The sequence below is a fragment of the Ambystoma mexicanum genome, chromosome 9, assembly GCF_040938575.1.
Source record: "Ambystoma mexicanum isolate Mex_15411 chromosome 9, UKY_AmexF1_1, whole genome shotgun sequence".
Classification (NCBI taxonomy): Eukaryota; Metazoa; Chordata; class Amphibia; order Caudata; family Ambystomatidae; genus Ambystoma; species Ambystoma mexicanum.
Window position 1 is genome coordinate 1,300,044,211 of NC_090931.1, and position 23,667 is coordinate 1,300,067,877.

Consider the following 23,667-nt stretch of genomic DNA (forward strand, 5'->3'; position numbering starts at 1 on the left):
TAGTGTATCAAGTTGAACACATTACTGGCAAGTAACAACTATTAAATACATGTACATCCACAGTGTTATGACATAAGATTACCTATCACGTTAGAATTCAACACAGACATAAGTATATACACGATCATGTAGCTAGTGTGGGGATAGGAGGATCAAGGTTTTAAATAGACTCAAAAGCTTTAAAATAGCAAGGAAACTAACACATAAGAACAATGGTTATAATCCAACCTTCCTCTGCCACAGCTTGCTAATCAGCAGAACCACCAATCTGGAGCTCTACATCCAGACTCAAGGCTCAGAACCTCATACAACCAAGTAAGAAACTATCCAGAGCCCTTTTCCTTATGGGCCTCAAACTTACCCAGTTGCAAGATAATTCTTCGACTTTCTCTTTTTTCGTCCCTTGGTGCATTTTCGGTCCCTCTGTGTTTGACATAACAAATATGTATTACGCAATGACTGTGTGTAAACAATATAATCCATGTGACTGTACTCACCACCATGCCTACCACATCATCTTCACTACTTCTCACGATTTACCACGATCAATGAAACAATGTACACCAGACCTTGTTTGAAACACCACAGTCTTGATAACGAACCTTGCTGGGTCGAAACACGTGTCAGCACTTTGTATGCCAATAAACCACCACTTGAATCCAACCGAAGTGACAAGACTTCTAATTTTTTCGCTTTATATACACAACTCAATTGGTTAATAAATCTAGTATCCAGCACCTGAGTACACGTGGTTCTTACCAACCGTTTTAACAATGTTTATTAGTCTATCCCCACCCTTTTCAGAGTTCAGTCTGTTACGGACAGGAAGACCTTATCAAGAAGGTCTTTCTAGAAGGTATATGCAGAACGTTTCCAGTCAGTTCTTCAGCTATAGAGGAGCAGATTACCAGTCCTCAGGTCGAGCTGAAAGAACCGACAAGTTCCACCGCCTACAGCCCAGTGGAATCAGCCACTTAAGGACCTAAACTCCCAACACGAGTCAATGGAGAGGGGAGTGCCTAGAGATGGCAGCTATCTTGACCCTCCCACTCCCCGATTCCAACATGCAAATCCAAGCATAGAGAAACTCTGCAACTACACAGGGCTCTCCATATACTTCACTGATGAAGGCTCACAGGCTGGGGGTTCAAAAGATTTCACCAGTGGTTAGGTCAGGCCCTTTCAGAGATCCGTGAACTATTAAGATTTCTCAATTTTGGTTCCAGCAGCACCCCTTCAGGAGCAGCAGACTGGAGCAGACATTGGTGTTACCCCAGCACAGGGTCAGCAGGCCCTCTGGAGCTGCGCAGTCGGATATGAGGTGAGACACCAGCAGCAGGTTAACAAGGTCCCTGCAGAGCTCAGAGGATGGCAAAGTTTCTAGCGATGAGACAGGAAAGCGCCCATACAACTGTGCAGACCAATTACAGGTAGGTGCTAGCTGTTTGCAGACCTATCAGCGACTCAGACCATAACAGTGATGGATGCAGAGCCAGGCTTCAGACAGAGTTGGTCCCCAGTCCAGGTTTAGGTCCTCCCAGTCAACATGAAACCATGGATCCATTTGCTTTGCCAATGATGGTTGCGGTCACAGTTCTCCAGCAGGTTTTTGTTTGTCCTTCGGTGTCAGATGCTTGCATCTTGTTGGCGATGACCTCATATGACTCCTGGTCCTCTACATTCATCCAGAATTCAGGCTGGAGAAACACCAGACCAACAATAGGACATACAATGGCTGAAGTGTATTTATTGTGCATTTGTAAGGCGCTTATACATCAAGTAAATTGTGTTTCAAGGTGCCCACAGGGCAACAGGGAGGGAACATGGGAATGAAAAGCAAATATAACAATGAAAGATCGAGGCAGACCTACTAGGCCTTGTGAGCATTCAAAAAGTGCAGAGAGGGATGAGGGAGTGAGGAGTAAGTGCTAGGAGTACCACAGAGGGAAGTGCTAGGGAGTGAGCAGCTGTTAAGTGATTTGGTGAGAGTTGTCAACTGCCAATAAATAAGTGCAGGCCTGTGGTGGCATAGGCCAGGGGTACCAAGGTAAGTGCTGGGAGTGGGCGCAGGCTGAGGGAGATTGGGTGTTGGAGGCCAGGACCCAGGAGGACACATAGGGGCCCGGGTCACCAATCTTAGCAACTGTGGGGTTTAGCAGAGGGGGGGAGGAGGAACGAAGTGAAAAGGAAGGTCTTGAGGAGCTTCCGGAATCTGAGAAGATCTGGCTCGAAAGGAAGGGGAGGCTGTTCCATAGGAGGAAGTCTGCCGAGGAAAGATTGGCCATCAACTCGCTGTTTAACGAAGCGCTTGGCACACAGAGTTGGTGCTGGAACTACTTAAGGATCTGGAGGGAGAGTATTTAGTGAGAGCCAGTTGCAGATGGCATGGTCCCAGGCCCCAGACAGCCTTATGGATGATGCAAAGGGATTTGAATTTGATCCTGGCAGCAACCGAGAGCCAGGGAAGAGATTATAGGGCTGGATAGATGCAGTCCCTGGGCCTGAGGCCAAGGATAGGTCTTGCAGCCCTGTTCTGTATTAGCCGTAAAGAAGAAGAGGGTAGATTAAGGAAGAGGCTATTGCAGTAGTCTACCCTAGAGAAGGAACAAGTTACTTACCTGTAACTGTTGTTCTCCAGCATGGGTCTGGCATGGATTCACATGCACATGAATATTCCCCGTCGTAAGGCTGGGAATCCTTGGTAAAGAAAAAAATCAGTTTCGTTTCTGATCTGTCTTTCTTAGTAATAACCAATCACTGGTCTCTGGGTCATACTGCCCCCAGCCAATGACTGCCCTCTCCCTAAGCCCCGCCCCTGGCAGCCATTTTCAGATTTGGTAGCATGTAAAGTGGCAGTATGACCAAGTGAAGAGCCACAGAGGGGTAGGAGGGAGGGTTCGCATGTGAATCCATGCCAGACCCATGCTGGAGAACAACATTTACAGGCAAGTAACTTGTTCCTTCTCCAGCATGGAGTCTGGCATGGATTCACATGCTCATGAATATAAGAATACATAGCAGTACACACATGCACAACCACGGGAGGTGGCAAGGCTCAACATTAAGCAACTCTTACCTTCTCACCACGCCCACTTCAGGCGAACAGGTTGCACAGCACTGTGTGGCCGACTATGGACTCCTCCCTGGAATCCCGGTCGATGCAGTAGAATCTCGTGAAGGTGTGCGTCGACCTCCACGTAGCAGCCCTGCAGATGTCCAGCAGGGGAACACCAGACAAGAACGCCGTGGTAGCAGCGATCGCTTGGGTCAAATGGGCTCTCGGACGGCCGGGCAACTGTCAGTTTGCAAACCGGTGACAGTGCATGATGCAGCCGGAGAGCCATCTGGAAATGGAAGCCTTCGAGAGGGCCTTCCCCTGGTTCACAGGTCCAAAGTTCACAAAAAGCTGTGACGTCTTCCGAAAACTCTTTGTGCGGTCCACGTAGAACTTCAGCGCTCTAGCTACATCCAGCGAGTGCAAAGTCCTCTCGGCCGGCGACAAAGGCGACGGGAAGAAAACTGGTAACACCAATGGGTCGTTGAGATGGAAGTCCAATGGCACCTTGGGCATGAAGGAGGGGTGCGTCCTCAGCACCCGCTCGTCTCGTGGAAAGCCAAGTATTGAGGCTTGCATGATAGGGCCTGGATCTCTCCCACCCGTCGTGTGGAGGTGATGGCCACAAGGAATGCTGTTTTCCATGACAGGAACTTTAACGGTTCCGAATGCAGAGGCTCGAATGGTGGCCCCATGAGCCTGGTAAGCACCACGTGGAGCTCCCACGCCGGGGCTGGAGCCTTCACCTGCGGGAACGATCGGAACAGTCCTTTCATAAATTCCTTCACCAGGCGATGAGACCATAGGGATGACCGTCCTGCAGTTCTGGTGTATCGGGAAATCGCTGCAAGATGCATCTTGATGGAGGCATGAGCTAGTCCAGCCTTGGCCAGCGACAGTAGGTACGGTAGCACTTGAGGGGCCGTAATCCGTAGAGGGTTAATCTTCTGTGCACGGCACCTGACAGAGAACCTCTTCCACTTTTGTCCGTAGCACAGAGTTGAGAACGCCCTGGCCTTTGCAAGAACCTCTTTGCAGTCTGCCAGGATATCGTACCCTCCAAACTCTAGTGCTGCAAGAGCCAGGCCTGCAAGTTCAGCGACTCTGGGTCGTGATGAAGGATAGCGCCTCTTTCTCTGGAGAGAAGATCTGCATCCGTCGACAGTTTGATTGGTGGGGATGCTGACAAGTCCAGAAGGTCCGGGAACCAGATCTGTCTCAGCCACGCCGGTGCGACAAGGATCATCCTGCACCGCGACCTCTTGAGTTGGTTCACGAGTCGCAGTAGCATCGGCAACGGAGGGAACGCATACAGGAACAGGCCGCCCCAGAGGAACGAGAAAGCATCGCCCATACTCCTCGGCTGGGGAAGCCTGCTGGTGAACCTCTGGCACTTGGAGTTTGTCGCCGTTGCGAACAGGTCGATCTGGGGTTTGCCCCATCGTTGGAAGAGTCGATCCATTTGATCCTGACGCAGTTCCCACTCGTGGCACGAGCGCAGCTCCCTGCTGAGGGAGTCTGCGATGGTGTTCTGTATCCCTGCTGGATGAAAATGTACCAGGAACATCCCCTGGGCAACAGCCCAATGCCACAGATCCTGGGCTTCCTTGGATAGGGCTGGGGATCTGGTTCCTCCCTGCTTCCGGATGTAGAACATCGTGGTGGTGTTGTTGGTGAAGATCCTCACCACCTTTCCCTTGAGGGACGGAAGAAACGACCTGAGGGCCCAGAACACTGCTCAGAGCTCTAGGATGTTGATGTGGAGGGACCGCTCTTCCGGGAGCCAAAGGCCTCTTGCGTGAAGCTCTCCAGTGTGCGCTCCCCATCCCTCCAGGGAGGCATCTGTCGTCACCGTCTCCTGGTGTGCTGGGGTCTGAAAGTCCGTGCCCGCTGCGAGATGCGCGCGGGTGCCCCACCACCAAATTGCTTGGCGGAAAACCTCATTGAGCGGGATCTTGTCCTCGAAACTGCCCGCCGCTTGCATCCAACGGGCGTCGAGGAACTTCTGTAGAGGACGCATCCGTAGCCTGCATAGGAGCACCAGGTAGATGCATGAGGACATCATCCCGAGAAGGGACTTGATGGACCTCACCCTGGCCACGTCCGTGGCCAGCAAACTCTGCACCTTGCCCAGGATGGCCTTCGTCCTTTCTTCCGACGGCGAGGCCAATCGTGCTACTGTATCGAGCTTGGCTCCCAGAAACAGTGCGACCTGCGACGGAACCAGGTGGTATTTTTGGAAGTTGATGGAGAATCCCAGGTCCGTGAGCAGCCGGACGGTCTTCGCTGTGTGCTCGACGGCGAGTTCCCTTGTTCTTGCTCGGATGAGCCAGTCGTCCAAGTAGGGGTAGACGTGGATCCCCTGCAGGCGCGCCACCACTGGTGCCAGGCAATTGGTGAATACCCTGGGCGCCGACTTCAATCCGAATGGGAGGGCCTTGAACTGGTATGGTCGTCCTTGGACCACAAACCTGAGAAACTTTCGGTGTCCTTTTAGAATGGGGATGTGGAAGTACGCATCTCCAAATCCAACAACGATAAGAAGTCGCCTTCCTCCAGCTGGCCCAGCACGTGCTGAAGGGTGACCATCCGGAACTTGTGTGCCTTGATGTATTTGTTTAATCGACGCAGGTCCAGGATGGGACGGCATCCTCCTGTCTTCTTTCTGACGAGGAAGTACCTTGAGTTTACTCCGGAGCCTCTTTGGGACGAGCTCGATGGCTCCCTTCTTGAGCATCGCCCTTACTTCTAACAGTGAGGGATGTGGTTTTCCTTCCTGGCCACGGGAGGAATGCGGGGGCACTTTAAATTCGAGAGTGTGCCCGTGGGCCAGGGCATCCAGCACCCAACGGTCAGTGGAAATGGACTCCCACACGCTGACTAACTTCACCAGCCAGCCTCCCACCGGGGTGCTCAGGTGGGGGCCCGACGCTACGGCCTGTTCAGTCTTGCTTGGCAGCGGCCTTGCCGCCTTGGCCTCCCTGGCGACGACGGCGAGATCCACCTGACTTGCCTTGTCCTCTGTAGGCCTCCTGTGACGAGGAGCGGGCCGCCTGACGGTACGCCGAGGAGCCACCGCCGAATCCTTTGGAGGCACCTTGCTTGCCTCCGGAGTTCCGAAAGGGCGGCCGTCGCTGCTGCAGAACTCCCAAGGCCCGAGCCGTCTCCGTGTCCGTGTCGGCCTTGATGGCCTGAACCGACTCATCCACTGTCTTTCCAAACAGATTGTTCCCGTCGAAGGGCATGTCCAAAACTCTGGTTTGCACATCTTGGTGGAAATCTGTCGCCTTGAGCTACCCCCTCCGTCGAAGTCAAACGCTGTTGCCCAACTGGCAGAACCCGGTGTCGGCAATGTCAGTGGCCACCGTTATGGCGTGGTCCGACGCCACCTCCCCCTCCTGTAGATCTCCAGTGCCTCTGTCCTCTTGTCGTCCGGTAGGAAGTCCAACAAGGGGGCAATCTTATACTACAACTCCCTGTCGTAGCGGGCCACAATCGCTATGGCGTTGGCCACCTTACTCGTCGTCGCCCCAGACGAGATGACTCGTCGTCCCATGGCGTCCAGTTTCTTTCCCTCGCCGTCCAGTGGGGAAGTTGAAGTTGACGCTGAAGCCCCGAAGGCCCCGCCGCTTTCTTCTTGGCCGCCGCTGAGACGACTGAATGTGGGGTCGGCTGTGCCCTAAGGCACAAAGGGGTGGCGTCGTGGACAGGTTCTTCAGAAGAGCAAGTCCCTCGTCCCAGATGTCATCCAGCAACGGCACCGCGAGGACCGTCTTCCTCTTGGCCTCGCGCCGTTGGTAGAGGAAACCTTCCTTCTTTTGTTCTTCGGGGCAGAGCTGGAAAAGCTCGATGCCCTGGCAATCATGGCGTGGAAGGAACCAATTTAGTCGGGCGGGGAGGACCGAGGGGGTGGTGATGGAAGGCCCATCCCGTCATCGGCACCGTCGTCATCCGTCCCCATCGTGGCCATATCTGTTCCTGTGTCATCTCCAGGGACCGGGGAAGGAGATAAAGGCTGAGAGGGCCATGAGGGCTGGAAGGGCGGGGGTGGATGAACTCTCCTCATGTTTGGAGGGCTCCCCGACGGGCCCAGTTCTGCTTGGTCGTCCGTTGGGGGTAGGGGCAATCTCATCCTTATCTCTGTGCAGAAGGTTAGGATTGCCATTAAAATGGCCACCGAATTGTCCTGTGGCGCGGGTTGCAATGGGCGCGATGGTTGCTCCTCCTCCACAGGAACCTCGTCGGCACCCCAGTCGTTTTCTTCATCGTCCTCGTCGGGATTCCTCCCGTGGGACCGGACCTTCTCAAACTTCTTGTTGAGGCCCTCCGCGACTTCAACCAACTCCTCCTCGGAGGCTTTATCCGGGTCCGTAACAGCCACCGCCCCCCCTCTTTTTCCACCGGGGTCTTCATGGGGGTCTTCTTGATGGGCTGAAAAGAGGATTCCCTCCGTGGTGGCAGGGAAACTCTGGGCCCCGAGGCCACATCCACTGGGGTAGCCTCCACAGGCTTCGCCAGGGCCGCCACGACTACCTCGATAGCGGTCGCAGCCGGGTGAATCAAGGCCTTCACCACCTTGTGTGCGCTTGAGGCCTTCACCTTGGGGGAAGGGTCACCGCCTCGCTCCCCCTCGGCTGGTTCCTTCGAGATCGACCAGGGCCTCTGCAGAAGCTTAGCCGGGTTCTCGGATTTTCTCTTCCCCGAGCCAGAGACTTGGCTCGTGGTTGATGGTGCCGGTGAAGGTGCGCCCTGCCTGGCAGCCGAGGAGCCCGACCGTTCGGCGCTCCCGGTGCTTAGCCTTTTGTTGGGCCCCCGTCGCTGGAGCGCCCAACCAGGATTTAGAAGACCGCTCGGACTTCTTCTCACCTGCTGGGCTCTTTCCTTCCAGCCAGTTGGCGAGACGGGTCCGACGATCCCTCATAGTCCGATCCGTCATGTTCACGCAAAACGCACAGTCCTTCTCCACGTGCGTCTTGTCTCCATGAAGGCAGTAGAGGCATCTAGAATGCTCGTCCTTCTTGAACACATTTTGTAATCCGCATCCAGGGCAGTTCCTAAACAGCTTGGATCCGGGTGTCGAGCTTCCCTTCTCCTGGGCCATGTCCACGAGGTAGGCCTCAGAAACTTCGGGAATCCTCCAAGAAGCGTAACTCGACGAAAACTTCACCCTTGAGGGGCGTAGAAAATTCCGAAACGGGTTCCTGTTGATCGGAAGTAGAAACGGTCGAGCTTGAGGCTCGATTGACAGAAAAAATGAGAAAACTCTTTGAAAAAACGCAAAACACAGTAAAAGCTTGAGAGCTATAGCACGAGGACTCCCAACACTTGAACCTGAGGTAAAAATCTGAGGATGGTGCCAGGGGCGGGGCTTAGGGAGACGGCAGTCATTGGCTGGGGGCAGTATGACCCATAGACCAGTGATTGGTTATTACTAAGAAAGACAGATCAGAAACGAAACGGATACGGATTTTTTCTTGTGAATCCATGCCAGACCCCATTCTGGAGTACAAGAGCTCTAGAGACAATGAGCTTCTGGGGGAAAGGAAGGATTCCTTTGAAGAGGTGGTGTTGAACGTGGACCTTCTTGGCAAGGTCCACAATGTGAGGGAGGAAGGAAAGAGAGGAGTTAAAGATGACTCCAAGGTTTCTGGCTTCAGATGAAGGAGAAGGGGGAGAGCCCATAGAACATGGCCAGAGAGAAGGGAGGAAAGAGGGAGTTGGAGCCCCAATAAGAAGCATCTGTCTTGGTGGCATTGAAACAGAGATCATTGGAGGTACACCAGACTGGATGGCCGATAGGCAGTCAGGAATGATGGAGGAAGTAAGGAGAGGATCAGAGGAAAGTTTGAAGAGTTGTGATTCATCTACATAACACTAGGTTGGGGGAGAAGGTGGAATTGAGTTATGCAAACGGAGCAAGATGGATGTGAAAGAGCCAGGGAGAAAGGTTGTAGCCCTGGGGTAGGCCGCAGGTGGATATCAAGGTGGGGGAGGAGAAAGAGCCCAGAATAACCTGGGATGGGCGGTCATTGAGGAAGGTCGTCAGCCAGTCCAGTGCCCGCTCTGAGATACCTAGGTTATCGTAGAGACGTTTTATGGGGATGGAATGGTTGACTGTCAAATGCAGAGGAGAGATCAAGTAGAATGAAAACGTCTGCAGAATTTGAGTCAAGTGATGCGAGCAGTTCCTCATGGGTGATGCTGTGCAATGCGGCACAGTCATCACTGACCCCAAGCCCAACATCTTCGATGTGGCCAGGGGAAAAGCAGCCGCTACCTGATCCTAACCATGGGGGTTATCAGGAGGGAGGATCACATGTGAGGCAATGGTTGACAGGGTGAATTGGCGACTCCTTTAGGAAAGGAGTGGTATTCATCCTTTGCGGAGGATGAGAATCTTAAAATTTACAGATACCCAATGGCCTGTTGTCATTATTCAATTCCCTCCTATTAACTACCCAGAGAAGATGGTTTGAAAAGTCATCTAATCAAACTAAAGTGTGCACCTTGGGAGTTCAGGACTCATGACAATTAGAGGGTGTTGTAGCCATCTCAAATAGAGGGCCAAATCCCAATGTTCGAACACAAACCTTTTTTACAATATTTCCCAACTCTGACAACTCTGTTTTCAAAACAATCTAAAATAAGTACCAAAGGATCAAAACCACTAGGGACTTCAAGATCCAAAATGTCCGAAGTACTGGGACGAGGAAGAGGGGCTCAGAATTAGTAAGGATTCAAATGGCAACTTATTAGAATGAGAGGTCTAGTTGATGTAAAGGAAAACACCTGAGCGGGACATTTAAAATGGAGAAATTAATTGCAGCTGAGAGAAGGTGTGAACGGCATAGATGGAGCAGACTGGAGGGCTGAGTTTGCTGTGAAAGCAGCAGGAAGCCCAGCTTGTGTCGATGAGAAACCAGCAGCCATAAGACCATGCAGAGTGTTCACAGCAGGAAGCGGCATCAGCGAACGAAGGCCAGCTGAAGGGGAGACATGCTCCCATTCAGGCGAGTGACGCTGCAAGGTGAAGCAGAGAAGCACCAGAGCTTCAAAAGGAGGAAGAATCAGTCCACTGAAATTTAGCGGGAGGTCCGCCGCCTCAGTTAACCAAGAAGCAGAGATGCCAAGTCAGACCAGTGAGTTGACCTAAACCCCTGAGGTGACCCCGGGGCGCTCAGAGAAGACAATTTGATAACAAATAATCATTTTGAATACCGAACAAAGAAAGTAATACAACAGCAACAAGGGCGTAATTTCACTTTTATAGGAAGAGAATTGGGGGAACCTATAATCCACATTGCCAAGAGGCCATACAGAAGCAGCACAGAAGAAACAAAAAGGTGCAATTCCTCTTTGGTGGGATACCAATTGGGGCAAACCGGTAACCCACACTGGAAAAGTGGCAGCCATTGTTCAGCTCTCCTCACATAGGAAGCTGGGGTGGAGAGTCTTCGAGCAAATATTGTGACGGTGAACAATAGTAGGAGTATTTTTTATCCTGGCAGGTGAGTAAACCACGAAAGGGATCAATAGTAGTTAGTCCAGGCAAACGAGTGGACCAGGAAAGAAGATGTTTTGAAATAATGTATTTGTGGCAAAAAGCGTGGTAGAAAGAAAGTGTTACTACCACTATCATTTCTTTACAACTGTTGCTTTACAAGAAGAAATTGTTTGGTATCCTGACAAAAGTATTCAGTTGGAAAAATAAGTGGGATATGTTAATAATTGCTCTATTTCTTGAATAGAACACTTTCCTTGATTGATGAACTGTTTGGTGAGAAAGGCATTGGTCTTGTCAAGAAGGATATCGTGGAAGATATTAATTGCTTTAAAGTGAAAAAGTGTGTTGTGAGAAAGACATTTGCCTTACCAAGAAGGATATTGAGAAGAACCACAAGGGCTTTGCTTATTTAGGAACAGGCGTTTATGAAAGAGACATTTACTTTATCCAAGGGAAGGTCGATTTGGGAGAAAGGGAACTTTTGTTGGACTGAATATAACTTGGCTGAATCAGACCTTTTCTACGAGTGTTCCTGCATTGAGCCAGGGGAAGGGAGCACAACCCTGGTCCCAAGGAGTACTCTTTGAAACTTCTATATGTTTGAACATTTGCACTAGGGTGTTGTATTGAAGAATGCCAAATATTCCTTATAAATTATTTTGCTGTTTGTATTAGTTTGAGGGTCAGACTTTTTGGACACTAGGTCATCATTCTTTAGTTTCGTTTGCCAGGTAGGGACATTCACGTTAAAATGGGAAAGATGGGCATTCATCTCACCCTTTATTGTTTAATAAAGGACAGGCTCTGAGAAATGTGCGTGTCCGCCTCACATTTGTGACCCCTCACAACAGACAGCAGCGAAAAGGAAATGTGTTCAAGACTCCCATGAAAGTGTATGGCCTCATTTGGCAATTTCCGACCTTTAGACCAAGAAAGATGGCACAAAAAAGGGGCTTTTACCACGAGGAGCAGCCATTTATTTTTGTAGTATATCCTATTAAAAAAAGCATTATGACGAAATGTGCATAAGTGCACCAAGGAAAGAGGTTTATTGCACATCAACTATGTTGCTACTTCTATAGAAGAAAAGAAAAAGGATACCAAATGTCCCGACAAAACTCAACAGTAGGTGGTTTGTGCCAAAGAAGTAAAAATAAGGGTGGAAAATAATAGAGACCCATTGCAAAAATCTGCTAGGATCCGGACAAAAAGCAGATATGCTGGAGGATGCCAAGGGGCAGCACTCAGTCCTAGGGCAGTGTGTGTCAGTCACAAAAATTGCAATTAAACTGCAGTTCTTTACAATGCTTACCGCCACCTTCGATCTGGACACCAGGAGTAAGGTGAAGAAATTCAGGCTTGCTGCTCACTCTCGAACCAGAAATAAATCCAAAGACAAAATCTGAATGTTCCTCTGCCAGTTTTACCTGAAAAAGAATTTTAAACATTTCTTTAGTATTGGATTTATCATGCAAGACATGAAAAGGAGGAATAATTGCTTTTCACATCATGCCCATGCGCCCACCTCTTTAAACGGACAGTGATGAAATGCATCCTTTCTGGTTTCTTCGCAAAATCATTTCTTTCAGTGATATGAATCGCACAACATTACTATTTCGACCTCTTCCTCATGGGTTTCACTGATCTATTCGCAAACAAATGATCAAACCTCTAGATTCATACAACACTTCCCAGCTCAGTACTGGTCTATTCTTCCTTCTGCATCACAGTAACGCTGCAAAGATTGCATCACTATACAGTCATGCTGTACATTTAACGGCCAACTACTTTCTCTCTGCATCAGCGTACTACCTTACTTCAATGACACAAGCCATTCCATTTCTCCTTGAATCAAAAATAAATAACTAATGTATTCCAAGTCATGAACTGTCTCTGCTGCGAACAGAAGGCAGTTTTTATTTTTTAAATGAAGGGACCGAAAATCATAATATTGAAGGCAGTGCCACATTAGTATACCTAATGAACACAGACTATTGCTTGCCATCCTCTCCATATGTCGCCTTCATATGCAAATCAACAGCGATCAATATTGGATTAGTTGGGGCAGGAGAAGTGGGGATGTAGTGAGTTTTTGTAACAACGTTTAAACATAAAATCAGGAATTTGAAGAATGGTACGATAAAGAAAAATCACAGGGGCAAAATCTTCTACATAAATGTTAGGAACTGTTCTTTGACTTCAATGGAGCCCACAAGCACATCTGCATGCTGTCTGGAACCCAATAGATTTTGGGGTGACTGAGCCCTTTCTCCTTCACTCATTTGGTTGCAGTGGCGCTATTCCGTCCCTATGGCTATCAGTGCACAGAATGCACCTTCCTTGGTTTTTCACCTTTATTTTTATTGTGTAGGACAAGCCCCCCTTCAGTGTTGTGCTATAGAGACATTTTGGGTACTTCTTTTTTTAAGTAAACATACCAGTCCTTTCTTTGATGTGTACTGACTGGACAGGATGTTGGCTGATACAGTTTTTCCAGTTTCACAGCCATGCACATCTGTTTAAATGCAATTACGCTTTTTTGAGTGCTATACACTCAAAGGCCTGTTCTTTGTTGGCAATCTCACTTCCTTTCATGTCAGAAACCGCTCAGTCAAGGTATGTGCTGTTGCTGGGTAGAATGCATCTCTCATTCCTGGATTGGACAGCCTCCACCTGCTTGGGAGACCTGCAACATTCATAGGTTGAGTGGGGCCGCCCCAGCTCGAAATGAGGAGACATTCTTTGAACCTTGTGCCTTCTTCCTCTGGACTGGAGGGACCAAAGGATGTTTTGCACCTAGAAACACTGTACTGGCATCTTCAGTGCTCAGAAGGGATCCCGCTAACCTGCTTCTGTCCTCTCTCACCACGACAAAGCGCTTTCTGTAACCAAAAGTCAGACAACACTACTGCAGAGTGTCGGCCAACCTTGTCCTGTGCCACACACCAATGTGCACTCAAATCTTCTGCTCTTGAGGGGGCCTCCATCCCTTACTGCTTGAACTGAATTAAGAGTAGTCCTCTCGATCCTGGGATCTTTGCTGAAGCCGGATCGAAACCATCATTGCAAGCCTCAAACCTGCAAGACTCCTACAGCAAAGACTACATTGAAACTAGTGGTCCCACCGATTCCCTGCCGTTGTGCTGCAAGTCAGATTCCGGGAGTCGAGGTAAGTGCCCCTATGCCCAATGACTTGCATTAGGCACAAACCTCTTAAATCTTCACTATTCTACCAGGCCGTAGGCATTGTGCCTCATGAGAGCCACCTCCAGTCATGAGGGGACTGGCAGTCTCCGCCCTCCATAACTGGAGAAGGATCCTTTCCAACAATTCAACTGATTTTTTTTTACCAAGAACTTGCCGGATGTTAAGATGGATTTCTAGAATCCGGCCTAGTGGACAGATTTTAGGAGGCCACCTTGTTATAGTGAACTCAGAGGTAAGACATAACCCAATCAAGGTAAACATGGAGAGTAGTCCAGGCTATTCTCTGGAGAGTTTGAGTGGGGTCTGGGTCCCTCAATGAGTCCACAAAATAATTCAATGTAAACAGTTACAAATGTATTTAGGCCTTTTACAAACACCGAAAAATGAAACTAGCAGGTATTATTGCACATTAGTACCCGGCACGCGCTGCGCACCGGGAATACAACGCGTGGATTGGCTCTTTTCCGAGCCATACCACATGGTATTCCCGTGTACGCCGTGCGTGCCGGGTACTCTGTTCCCGGCGAGGGGCGTGGCAGCCTCTTAGCCAATGAAGAGGCTCGAAACGGGGCAATCCCCGCTCCGAGCCTCCCCATGGCTGGAGGCTGCCTTCCTCCCCCGCCGGGGACTCGAGTACGTTTTTTTTCCTCCATCCCCCTCCCCACAAACTATCCCCTCCCCACCCTCCCAACCCCACTTACCTTCTTTGTTCTTTTCTTGGAGAGAACGCGCTGGAAACACTTCTGTTCCCAGCGCATCCGCTCCTGATGGCGCCATGGAAAGGGAAAACGTAGTCCGTTTTCCCTTTCCCGGTAGGCATTTATTTCAACTTTTATTTTTTCTGTTTCGAAACGCGGCAGCGTTTCAAAACAAACAAATGCCATTAGTACCCCGGTCTAACGGGCCGGGGTACTAATGGCTATAAGACCCTCGGCGGCGGGCCAATACCGCCCACGGTAATGCCCCCAGGGCTACGCTCGGGCTTATAACTACGGCCCCGTGGGCATTACCCCGGGGCGGTATTGGCCCACCGCCTCGGGTCTTATTGCCACAATATTTAATAAAAACAATATACATCTCACCATGGGTTAATAAATGCATTAAAAGGTCACAAATTCAACACGTATTTATATTGGAGCAGATGCACTGCATTTACTTAGCCACACCCCCCACCCCGAGTCGTTGGGGCAGGCGTGGGTTGCAGTGGTTCGAATGAGGTGTTCCAGAGCTACGGGTGCAAGGAGCCTGCCGGTCAGGTACATCAGACTCCTTCCCTCCAGCAAAGCGTTCATTTGGTACTTGTGACTTTTAGGGCATTAGGCCCCATCTCTTCTAGCAAGGGAAGGACATTTAAAGTGGAGTGAATTCTAATTCTAAGACTATGTATTGTGTTTTGTACTTTTTTATTTTAACTCAAACTATTTATTCTCAAAAGTTTAATACTTCCATTTGGCTTTCTTCACTTAACTTTTCTACACTACAGTGTTTCACTGCTGATCTTACTATGTTTAAAGTAAAGCGTTCGTGCTCTGTAGCCAGAGCATCCCAAAAGAAAATGTGTACTTAAATGAATTGCCCAGCAGCTTCAGACAAAAAGTAGGCAAGAATCAAATTTAACTAAGTAGAGACTTTGGATGTATTTGGTGCAAGGGCATCTCTTGAGAGTGTCGGGACACTGCAATTGTGAGAAGTCCCAGCTGTGGAAACTGTTAAACATCTGCTCTTTTCGTCTAAAGCTTTGGCAGAATTGTGCATTAATCCATCAAGGCACTGTTAGATACACCTATTAATGGATTTTAATCTGATTTATTGAACTGGTAGATGTTGCCAACAAGTGATTTTTACTCTGTGTTTGTAATATTTCTATTGCATTTATGGGTTGCTTATTGTGTACAAAAGTCATGGTTTTGACTGTAAGATCCTATTGTTTTATTTTTTGTAGTGTATATGGAGCCATCCACTTACATTGTCCCAAACCTGTGTTATTTAGAGTGTGTTGCGTGTGCTAATTGAGCCCTTCACCACTTTGACACTTTCCTAAGACTAGGCCTTACTGCTCAGCCACACTACCTTGATACGAGTTTGGCTAGTTCCCTGCTTTCCAGTATTGGGTGGCCTCTCTTAACCTGCCCACAGGGCTGATTTTAAGTCCATCTTAGCAGGTAAGTAAACCACGTGGGTATTATCAAACTGTGGTGTACATATATTTATTTTAATAGTGACTTTACATACCATCAGTGTATTGATTTTACACATTTCTGCTACATAAGTAGATTGTTTAACTTACCTGCGTGGTCCTTTGTTCCTTACCAGACTTTACTCTTGCTAACTGGACTTACACCAAGTCTGCCCACTGAGTCGAAGCCCAAGTGCTCAGGTAAGGTACCATTTAATGTTTGCTCTGAAACTGAAGTGTAAACTGCTTGAACCTTACAGTTGGCATCCAGAACATCTCAAGAGGGTTCTTCTGTGAAACCCAATTAATATAAATCAGAAACGACCCTATAAATAAATAGGCATATTTGCATTACCAGCATATCCATAAAATGGGTGAAAATGCTCACGAAGTAAGCTACTAGGCGCATAACAAGTTACTTCCCCCCCGAATTCTCCACATAGCACACCATTTCACTTGCCAACAGTCCTTTATCAGTCACCATTCACTCACAGGGTGCTTTTATTTGACCTGAACGAGAGCATCATGAAGGGTACCTGAGGTAAAGTGAAAAGGAAGCTCAGAAAAACGAAAAGGTGGCGGGGAGTATCTGGCACTGCAAAAGCCCTCAATGTCACCAGTGCTATGGTGATTGCCATGGGTCTGAAAAAAGGCACACCAAGATAGGCAAGTCAAACAAGAATGAAGAGCTCTCACATGACAGACAAGACAGACATTGATGGATATTCAATTCGAGGCAAAAGGTTCATAATTTACCAAGTACACCAGGTTGGTGTACAATACAGTGGGAATGTATTAAACAAAAAAGGGTTGGCCCCATCGTTTGTTTTCGGAGGGTTGGGGCGGGGGGGGGCGTGGAGGGTGCCTTAGGGGAAATATTTATTATACAAAAGTGCCAAGCTACCCCTCCCTCAGACCTCCTGGTCTAGTGACCTCTACTTCTCGTGCAGCAATGTAATTAGTGATGCAAAACGCCTTCGTCTTTTTCTAATCTCCTCTACATGTTGCAGGTCGTTTTAGGACAGATTATGCCCACTGGTCCATGGGAGGAAGTCGTCTTCAGAGCTTCACCGTCGATTCGAAAACAGGCTCAGGACAACAGCTGTCACTTCAGCAGTCTTCACCAGTTACTGGAAGGGGCAGCAGACGTCTCTGGTCGTCTTCATCTTCTGTTCCAGTGGTTGACTTGTCTTCAGCTTCCAGATTCAGGCCATTTATCCAGGAACGCAGCCAATCAGCATTCATGCTACATTCAAGTTTTGGGGCATGGCTGTCCTTGCAGGACTGCTAGCCTTCGGTTTCGGACTGGGTCAAGGCAGGCACGCTAGAAGTCAAAGGATTGCAGAGTTTCAGACTCCTTCCTTGTTTCATGTCTTCACATGGAAGCCTGGACCCTCGGCAGGCTTCTCAAAAGAATCCCCCTGAAGACAAGTCAAACCAGGACACTCCCACCCAGGACGTCAGGAGGACCAAGAAAGGACAAGCACACAGACATGGAGAAAAAACAATGCAGGGGAACTGGGGACCCTTCTGTGCATTACCGGGGCTGTGAACACAGCCTGCAGGTTAAAAAATAATAATCACAAAAGTCGGTAAAACATGTCCACTGCCACCAGCCATTCAGATATGCTGGTCACTGCAACAGAAACGTTACAGGAGCAGTGAGAAAGGGGATAGAGTGTAACCCCTAAGCACTCGACATAAGGTGGGGTGTGCTGATCTAACAATATCAAATGTAGAAGGGATACAAAGTATCCCCTCTACCCTTGGGAACAGCAGATCACACAAAATAAAAGAAAACACAAAGGGAAGCCCAAAGGGTTCCCAGTAGCATGGCACAAAAGGTGCCATGTGCTACACAAGTAAATTACAGATGCCTTAGAAATATGCCAGCAAACATGACTCCATAGAATAAAGTACAAAAAGAATGAACTAGTGTTCCCATAGACAGAGAAAAAATATGAGCGAGTGGGAAAAATGCTCCCACTTAGTAGAACAGACCAAAAAATCCATAAGTCCAGCAAAAAGTACTGGGGTGACTCACAGGATAAGGAGATTTGGCATAGAAATGAAAAACCTACCTAAAAGCTACCAAATCATGTTTGCTTAAAGGATAGTTCCGGGACTTTTTTTTTTATTGTCCCTACGGTTCGGCCATGTGTTTTTAAGCATAAATCGGTAGATCGTAGAAAACTTTCCTATGGACCTTACCCGACTTTTCGTCCATTAACGCACTCAAAATCAGCCGCCATTTTCTGATAATCCTATCATTTCCCCCCATCGACCTGGCTCACCTGCTTTTGAGGCACTAAATCAAATCCCCCGCCCCTGAAACAGACTTTATCAAAACATTCATATTCCCCGCCTCTATCCGTGACGTGACTGTGCTGCGTAGGCAAACGCGCCCAGGCGTCTTCTACGCGACTCCACACAGAACCCGGAAACCAACACAGATCAGCTCACAACACAGCGCGCCACAATTCGGAATATGAAACTGTACTTTTAAATCAAACCGCAAGATTGTAAATTTGGTAAAGTACATTTATTTGACATCAAATGTTTAGAGAATATACAGCGATTTGCATTTTTATTTGCTCACGTTCCAAAAAGTTCGTTTTGAGGCACGCGATGTTCCTTTGCTGTACACAGGGTCTTAGATCATCTCACAATACAGCGCCACAATTCGGAATATGAAACTGTGGTTTAAAAGCAAACGGCAAGATTGTACATTTGTCAAAGTACATTTATTGGACATCAAATGTTTAGAGAATATTCAGCGATTTGCATTTTTCTTTGCTCTCGATCCAAAATAGTTCGTCTTGAGGCAAGCGATGTTCATGTGCAGTACACAGGGTGTTGGTTTACGATACAATAAGCTCTTCGGTCGCACTGATAATCGCATGGCTGTTCCAACAACGAGGCACTAGGCCACCACAACGGTCTGTATGTTGCATCTAGCCGTTAGTACCGCGTAAGGGCATACTTGTACTTGGCGATCGTCCCATAAAATGGTCAGGGTGGTAACGTTGTTCACGCGGAGAAGCAACTGGCGGTTGTAAAAGCCATCCGCCGGTGTCTGGTACTCGTGACACATACAATACTGAAGGATGTACCTGTTTTAAAAACATAAAAAATGAAATTAGTCTCACCATCAGATCTTTATTAAAATTATTCATTTTATATATTAGGTCGGGAAATTATTTCATAGCTAGGACAGTGCAACTGGGTATTATATGGCAAGGGGGGGCTGTAGGATACTGAGACAGTCCCCCAGTGCAGGGGTTGACAGGGAGGCAGTGCAGGTGGAGAGTGGAAGGGCCCAGGACCGAGGTCGCAGACAGTGGACCAGTTGTAGCAGGGGAGAGGGAGAGAGAAAGCAGAAGCAAAGAGGAAGGTTTTGAGGTGCTTCCGTAAAAGGAGATGGTTCTCCTCAAGATAGTGCGCGGTACAAAACAATATGCCACATAGAACGAACAAGTACAACTTAACCCGTCTTTAAAGCTACTGTATAGTAATTAAATTGCAGTATAAACTCATCTAAAGAGTTACTTACATTATATTTGCATTTTCCATTGTGCCTGTGCGTAGGGCAGCCCCGAAATACCACTCCTTCTATGCCGACGTTATTTCTTCTAGTGAACGAACATTAAATGGCTTTCGTTTCTGAAATTATATTCATTATCGTTTCTTACGTTATTGCCCCACACCCCCAAAAAGAAGTCTTTCGGGATGGTCCCGGCCTGTCAAGGTCAAATAACAATAGAACCTTATACTGAGTCGTGGGCCATTCCGACACCCGAGCAAAAAATCAAAGCAGCTGACCTTCACTTTGAACGAGCACACATTCCTAGTTAGCTACATTCAGTGTAAGGCCATCTCTCAGGACTCACAGAGCAATCACTTTTATTTACACAATACATAGCTACACATATTCAATGGGCCTGCGACATGAGGAGACTCGAGAGAACAGACAATCAAATTACAATCATTTAAACTGTGATGTGCATTTCTCAATGAGCTCTGCTTTAGGTGGACATGGAACAGAGGCAATGTTGGGTGGCAATGCAGTTGTCCCCTGCACAGGTTCGTTCACAACTCCATGTATGTGCCTATCTAGGACATCAACAATAAGTCTCTCAATAAACTCATATTGCATATCCTCAAACACTGGTTTGATCACCCATTGTTTACTTCTTTTAGTGAAGGCCTTATTGTAGCGAAGCGTCCCTAAAGTTCCGGTCGTCCTACTTTGTTGACGGCCAACATTATGGTTATGTGCCAAGACCGCTAGAAGAGTCCGATTTATCATGCCCTCCATGCCAAAATGCAATCGTTTTGGCCTGTACTTTAGGCACATATTGTGGAACACCTCCAAATCTCCTGTGTGGCAGAATTCCGTGAGTCCCCTCAAATCTCTTGTTATAGTTTTATCAAATACAATCTTTTCAATGGCTGTGTGAGTGGGTGATGAAGGAATCAACCACTTCTTCTTCCGTGCCTCCTCTGTGGACAAATGGCCATGTTCACAATTGTGGAAATGTTGGTTTGTGGTCCAGCGGTGAACGTTGCTACAGTGTAGCATTATTGACCGCCATTTTTCCAGTAGAATTTCCATCGACCCTCCACATGTTTTTGAGCTCCACCAAAGATGGTTGCTGATTGACTTGGACCAGTGTAAAATACCTTGCATATCTTTTTTTTTACCTGCAGCCGACATTTTTTTATTGATTGTTTTTGCAAGATGCCAAACGTCAAATTGGTGATTTATATTTTTGTACTCTTCTCTCATTGTCTTGGCATTTGAAACGTGTCTGTCCGTGGCTATCAGGTCGATCACCATTCCCCGCGATTGTAGTTCTTGCAATGATGCTACAAAGCCAACTTTCTCCATGGCCACTGAGGATGAACTTTGTGACACCTGCACGACCACCAAACTCACAATTTTCTTACTTTCCATGTCCTGAAAGTGGTAGGTGCAGTACTTGGCTGAAAATCCTGGGCTGTCGCACTGTCCATCACCGGCTAGCCTGAACCGTTTGCCCGCGAATGTACTATCAATAGACATTTTTTCCATTCTCCAAGCTTCGCTAATGGCTGGAAATAGATAATCGGTTTGGTATTTGTAGAACTGAGTTTTCGCAATGAAATGGATTCCCACAAACTGAAAGAAAGATTCTAATTTTTTAAAACTTGAACCACTAAAAAGTGCAGCCGCTGCACAAAGTAGATTGCTTGCTGGCAGTTGCCCCAGCATGGGTTGTGCAGACCATGAGAAAGGATGATATTTTGTACAGGTGGCATGTATTTTAAGGTTAGTGCCTCGAATTGCACGAGTCACATTAATCAATGGCTCCCCACATACTTCCCCACCAACCGAATGCCCACATTTCATCCGAATAATAATATCAAACAACTATCGAATACAATGAATTTGGCCTCTTTCCTTATACTGTCACTCTGCATACCAGCTGGTTCGGCCTGTAACGTTGAGGACATGTCACTCACATGAAAGGTAGAATCTCTGATATCGTCTTCCGCTATGTTCAGTGATATTGATGGTGTTTTTGTCGTCCACTTCATTCTCTTCCATTGCAACATCTGTTCCTTCTCCGGCGATGGGTGAATAAAACAATTTCTTCAACTTTCTCACAGTCTTAGTTTTTGCGGGTGTGGATTCTGTGAATTGATCTCCGACTGCATCCGAACTACCAGGAGGACATTCACTATCAATGGCTGGTGGTGGTATAGCTCCGTTGTCAATCACTTCATATTCTTCCCATTGGCACGATGCATCTCCAGTCTCAAGTCCCTGCCAAAAGGTTTGACGAGCAACATCTCTCGTTTGCTTCACTGTCTGTGTAGATCTAGTTCGTACACCTACTCGCAACTAGAGGACAGATTGGAAAAGGGATGTTCAGTTTAAACACAACTTACAGTATTGAACTATTAACAGTGAAAAACAACATAATATAGTGACCAGGACACTAACCTTCTTTTGCTTTCTTTGAAACTTTCTTGCCTCGAACTTCAACATCAGGACGCTGTTGCTCCGACTCGTGTGTGCATGTCTCCACTGTCTATATTTTCATGATAAGCACATCCATCACGCACTGATGCTCCATCGACTCCCTGAAACATAGAACTTTTTATTAGTATGTATAATAATATTGAAAACACAAAATGTACTTGGGGACCAATACCCACGTACATCTCAATAGCAAAACACGAATGAACGCTTTGTGTAGAACATTCAAACGACAATTATTCACGCATTGTTGATCTAGTTAGATGTAACTGTCAAGATCCATACCTCGGGCTCCTCATAGACTTCCATTGATGATATTATTGAAGATGATGCTTCAGTAACTCCCTGAAACACAGTAATTGCATTAGTATGGTTTTCTATTTTGTTAAAAAGAACATAAACTTTGTGCAGGCGTCAACGGCTCATCTAAATAGACCTGCACAAATGATCAGTTGTCTAAAATAAATAATGGATATCTAAATATGATTCGATTTGCTCGATCGTTGGAAGTGTCACCACCCAGAGATCTGCATCAACTACTAGGGGTGATGTTCTTGTAGAAGAAGCTCCGTCATCTCCCTGAAACATAGTACTTGCGTTAATAAAGAAGGAAGTATAGCGGATGTAATCACGTCATATGATTTCGCTTGATCGAACTGTCAGTATCCATACCTCGAAATGCATAAGAACATCAAGGGACGATGTAACTGCGGTGCACACTTCTGCAAGCTGTTGCGCCGACCCGTAACTGCATGCTCCCCCTTCTTCTTGGACTAATGCTCCATCGACTCCCTGAAACATAGGACTTTCATTAGTAATGAACACAATATTGAAAAAAGAAGACACATAGGAGGGCGACGACAGAAGGACATATCAATGGCTAAAAACGAAAGAAACATTGTGTGTAACAATCACGCTACAAGAATGCAAGATCTGATGATCTCCATCGATGGAACTGTCCGGAAACGTACCTTGAGCATCTGAGTGACATCAACGGTTGTCGTCAATACGTTGGACTCCTCAGCATCTCCCTGAAAGACAGTACTTGCATTATTTTGGATAACAATGATTATAACTGAAAACAAGGACTAGAGGACGAGTACAAGGGTGTACCATTAGGTAAAATAATTACACGATAAATTAAAACTATTGATTTACATGCCTAAAACAAGTCAGTGGCAGAATAGCTAAGTAAGATTACCCGATAGGCGCTTGAAGTGGCTGATGACTGCAATAACGACACGGATGGAGAATTTTCCGCCTTCATATTGAGTGGATACATAAATGGGGAAATTATTGTTAGCTAATGCTACACACTACCGCAAGGCCGAGAGATAAATACGTAAACTTGACTCACCAGTGGAGGGATGTGGACGAATAGAGTGGGAATAGCGGTTGAGAGCAATTTTCGCTTCGCTCGCGGTGTGTTCTTCTTTATTAGCAATGATGTGGAGTACATGTCTGAGCTAAAGTGCCTGCTGCAGATGCGGTATCGATCACCCCTCTTGTCCGCAAAGACTTCTAGGACTCTACTTTCAAGCTCAGACGGTGGATATCCGCAATATCGGACCCATTCTCTTATCTGATCTATTGTCTTAGGGAAAACATGCATTATAGTACCTTCAGATTTTTTATGGGTCTTCGAAGGGCAACCGCCAATGGAACAGGCAGGCATTGTGGAAAGTTCTGAAAAGTAAAGA

The 23,667-nt window shown here is 47.4% G+C and overlaps 1 protein-coding gene across 1 annotated transcript in view; it reads right to left on the reverse strand.

Moving 5' to 3' along the window:
• The window catches only part of UMPS (uridine monophosphate synthetase), a 186,851-nt gene that overhangs the window by 40,277 nt on the left and 122,907 nt on the right, over window positions 1–23,667 (reverse strand). The window contains exon 5 of the mRNA XM_069616659.1: window positions 11,872–11,986. Coding sequence (XP_069472760.1) covers window positions 11,872–11,986 — 115 coding nt within the window. The remainder of the gene's footprint in view (window positions 1–11,871; window positions 11,987–23,667) is intronic.